This window comes from Melanerpes formicivorus, unplaced genomic scaffold (genome assembly GCF_026170545.1).
Source record: "Melanerpes formicivorus ecotype bairdi unplaced genomic scaffold, bMelFor1.0.p_v2 SCAF_5, whole genome shotgun sequence".
Lineage (NCBI taxonomy): Eukaryota > Metazoa > Chordata > Aves > Piciformes > Picidae > Melanerpes > Melanerpes formicivorus.
Genome location: NW_027142357.1, coordinates 10,680,940 through 10,683,946, shown reverse-complemented (window position 1 = coordinate 10,683,946; position 3,007 = coordinate 10,680,940). Strand labels below are relative to the sequence as shown.

The 3,007-nt window shown below is 54.2% G+C and overlaps 1 protein-coding gene across 1 annotated transcript; it reads right to left on the bottom strand.

The window, feature by feature from the left end:
• Window positions 1–216: 216 nt before the first annotated feature.
• GBX2 (gastrulation brain homeobox 2) lies at window positions 217–3,007 on the bottom strand. Its single transcript, XM_068137783.1, has 2 exons — window positions 2,454–3,007; window positions 217–2,132 (listed from the first exon to the last, which is right to left on the bottom strand). Exons 1-2 carry the CDS (start codon window positions 2,962–2,964, stop codon window positions 1,609–1,611), a joined length of 1,035 nt encoding a protein of 344 aa, XP_067993884.1. The 5' UTR covers window positions 2,965–3,007; the 3' UTR covers window positions 217–1,608.

Sequence of the window (3,007 nt, the reverse complement as noted above, 5' to 3'; positions counted from 1 at the left end):
ACTATAAAAGAGGTGACCACTTCCAAGCCCTAATTTACTCGCCCGTACCTCGGGAGCGAATCGCTCTCTTGCATGACCCCTAGTTTAATTTTAATAGACATTTCCCTCCCCACTCCGCACACTCTTTTTAATTTGCTCTTTAATTCCAAATAGCCGCCGCCGCCAACGACACGTATACGACCGGGATGCGTAAAATGGGGGGGGGGGAGGGAAGAGATGGGAAAGATACGGAGCAGGAAGAACGCGGGACACGCCGGTCCCCACCCGCGAGCCGGCCCGCAGGACCCCTGCCCCGGCTGTGTATGTTCCTTTCTCCCATTGAGCGACTGCACCCTACAAAACCCGGCCGGCTCCTGGCGGGGGAGGTGGGGGGGGGAGGATGTGGGGATGTCTCTGTCCTGTCCCCTCCACGCCCCGAGGCCATTCACTATTATTCGCACAAAAAGCCTTTTTCCAGACTTCCCATCATTTTCCCTCTCAAAATAAATTTTTTTTTTTTTTAAAGGGAAAGTTTTTGTCCATCTCTACCCTCTCCAACAACAAATGCGGCCCCAAGAGCACTGTCGCTCTGTTTCGGCAGCACAGGAGGGGAAAAGAAAATCAGCTCAATGCCAAATCCTGGACAGAACAGCTGGGGAATGGAGAGCTTGTTTTGTTTTGTTTCGTTTTGACCTTTTTTGTTTCTTTGTCAGTTTTTATTCACAAGACTTAGTTTGCTTTTAAATTTCATAACTTATAAGGAAATAAGCTACATTGAAATAAATTAAACACAATAGAGAAAATCGTGCCTTTTTTTTTTTTCTTCCCTCTCCCCCCCACCCCCACTTCTCTCTCTGCCTTTGAACATGGCTTGGTAGAATAGGCAAACCAAATCAACAGAAAGCCAGGCAAAAAATAGATTTAAAATAAATCATCCCCCAGTGCCTGCCACTCAGCCATTGGAAATAAAACCAAACAATTGAAAAAAACAGGCATGAAATGAAACTCTTCATTTTTGTTCTCTCTCTTGTCTATTTCTTTTCTTTCTCTTTTTTTTTTTTTTTTTAACTTTTTTTTTTTTTACCTTTTGCCCCTGCTAAGAAAGAAAACCCCAAAGGTGGCTAAAGGCGTGCTGTGGGTTTCACTGAGGATGTCTCTGCGGTGACTGGGGTGGGGGGACAACAGGCAAACCACTGCTGCATCCAGCGCCGACACCGCACCGCATCTGCGGTCCCCAGCGCGGCCAAGGCAGCACCAGTACGTACAAAGCGGGGACAGCGTAATAATAAATATCTGTGTGTGTCTCTTCCAGGGCTTGATATCCCTGCTCCAAACCAAAACAGTTTTCCAAGCCTCTTCCTTCCACAGACTCTCACTTGACTTGGTAAGTGGAAAGTTTCACTTTAAAGTTCGCTCGTGGTGGGGATTTGCCTTACGTTTGCTTGCGTGGAATTTCTTCTTGTTGGCTTTTATTTGCTTTAGGGGTATTTTGCTTCTTCCTTCCCCGCCCTCCACCCCCATCCCTCCCTCCCCCCTTCCTTTTTTTTTTTTTTTTTGGGTTGGTCACTTTTAAACCCCAATTTGGAAACTTTTCCTTCCAAACATTGTGGTTCTGAGCGTCGGGAGAGATCAGGGTCGAGCTTGCTCCAGCTGCTGATGCTGACTCCTGATTGCAAACCTGCTGACATGCACCGGGATGGGGACCACAATCTTAGGGTTTCGGGAGGGCTCCCCTGTCTTGGAATTGGCGTTGCCCGCCTTGACCCGTTTCCATTTAGCCCGTCTGTTCTGGAACCAGATTTTCACCTGCACCTCGCTCAGTTTGAGGGCATGAGCGATCTGGGACCTCTCTGTCAGGGACAGGTACTTTTTGCAGTGAAACTCCTTTTCCAGCTCCAGCAGCTGCTCGCTGGTGAAGGCTGTTCGCCTCCGTCGGTTTTTGCCCGTGGACGTGGTGTTGGTGGAATTGGGGGGGTTTTGGGGATTTTCCTCCAACACGTTGCCAGAGTCCTCTTCCTTGTGAGCTGCTTGGCCAGGGATGTTGTCGTCCGAGCTATAGTCTAGATCGCTGTCCATGGAGAAACTTTCCTCCTTGCCTTTCGCATCCTCTTCTGTTTTAGGGTCCTCTTTTCCCTGGCCCCGCAGAGCCCCGGCTGAAAGCCAAGCAGAGGCCTTTCATTAGCATTTGGTACCGTCCATTCCGCGGCCACCGCACCACCCCCGACGCCCAGGGGTCTGCCGCCCGATATTTGTTGGGATTTTTTCGCGCGGATTTATTTTATTCCCATTTTTTCAAGTGACGGGGGTTTGAAACCTCCCTGCTCCTCGGCCTTGCAGCCACCAGTCCCTCGGGAGACAGCCCTGCCTCCTCCTAGGGGGTCTCCCGGCCCTCTCCCAGCCTACCCAGCCGAAACGGGCAGCGGGACTCCTCTCCCTACCCCCACATTCCCCCGACGGTTCCGGCGCTCACTCACCGAGGGAGGCCTGGACGGCGTCGGTGGCAGGGAAGGGCAGGAGGGCTCCGTCCTTCCCCAGGAAGGCTTTGCCATCGTCCCCGCCGCCGTCTGAGGGAATTCCCTCGGCTTTCTCGAAGTTCCCCGGGGGTGCGAACTTCCTGGCGGCCTCTTGGTGCTGAGGGGAGGCGGGGAAGGTGCCGGGCAGCGTGGCCATGAGCGTGGAGGTGAGGGCCATACCCTGAGCCAGGCTGGAGCAGAAGCCTGTGGGCAGGCTGGGGAGCTGGTGATGGTGGGGATGCGCGGGAGGCAGAGCCGGTTGCAGGGCGGCCTGCGGGAGCGCCGGGGGCGGCGGGGGGGGCGGCGGAAGGACCACGGGCCGGTAGGGCATAAACATGGGGTAGCCGGTGTAGACGAAGTGGCCGGGAGCTGGCGGCGGGGGGCTGCCGATGAGCGAATCGATGCTGAAGGCCGTGCTGCTTCCCAGCGGGCGCTGCATCATCATCAGCGAGGGCTGAAAAGCCGCGCTCATGCCGGAGCGGCGGCGGCAGCGACCACCTTCCTCCTGTCCTTCC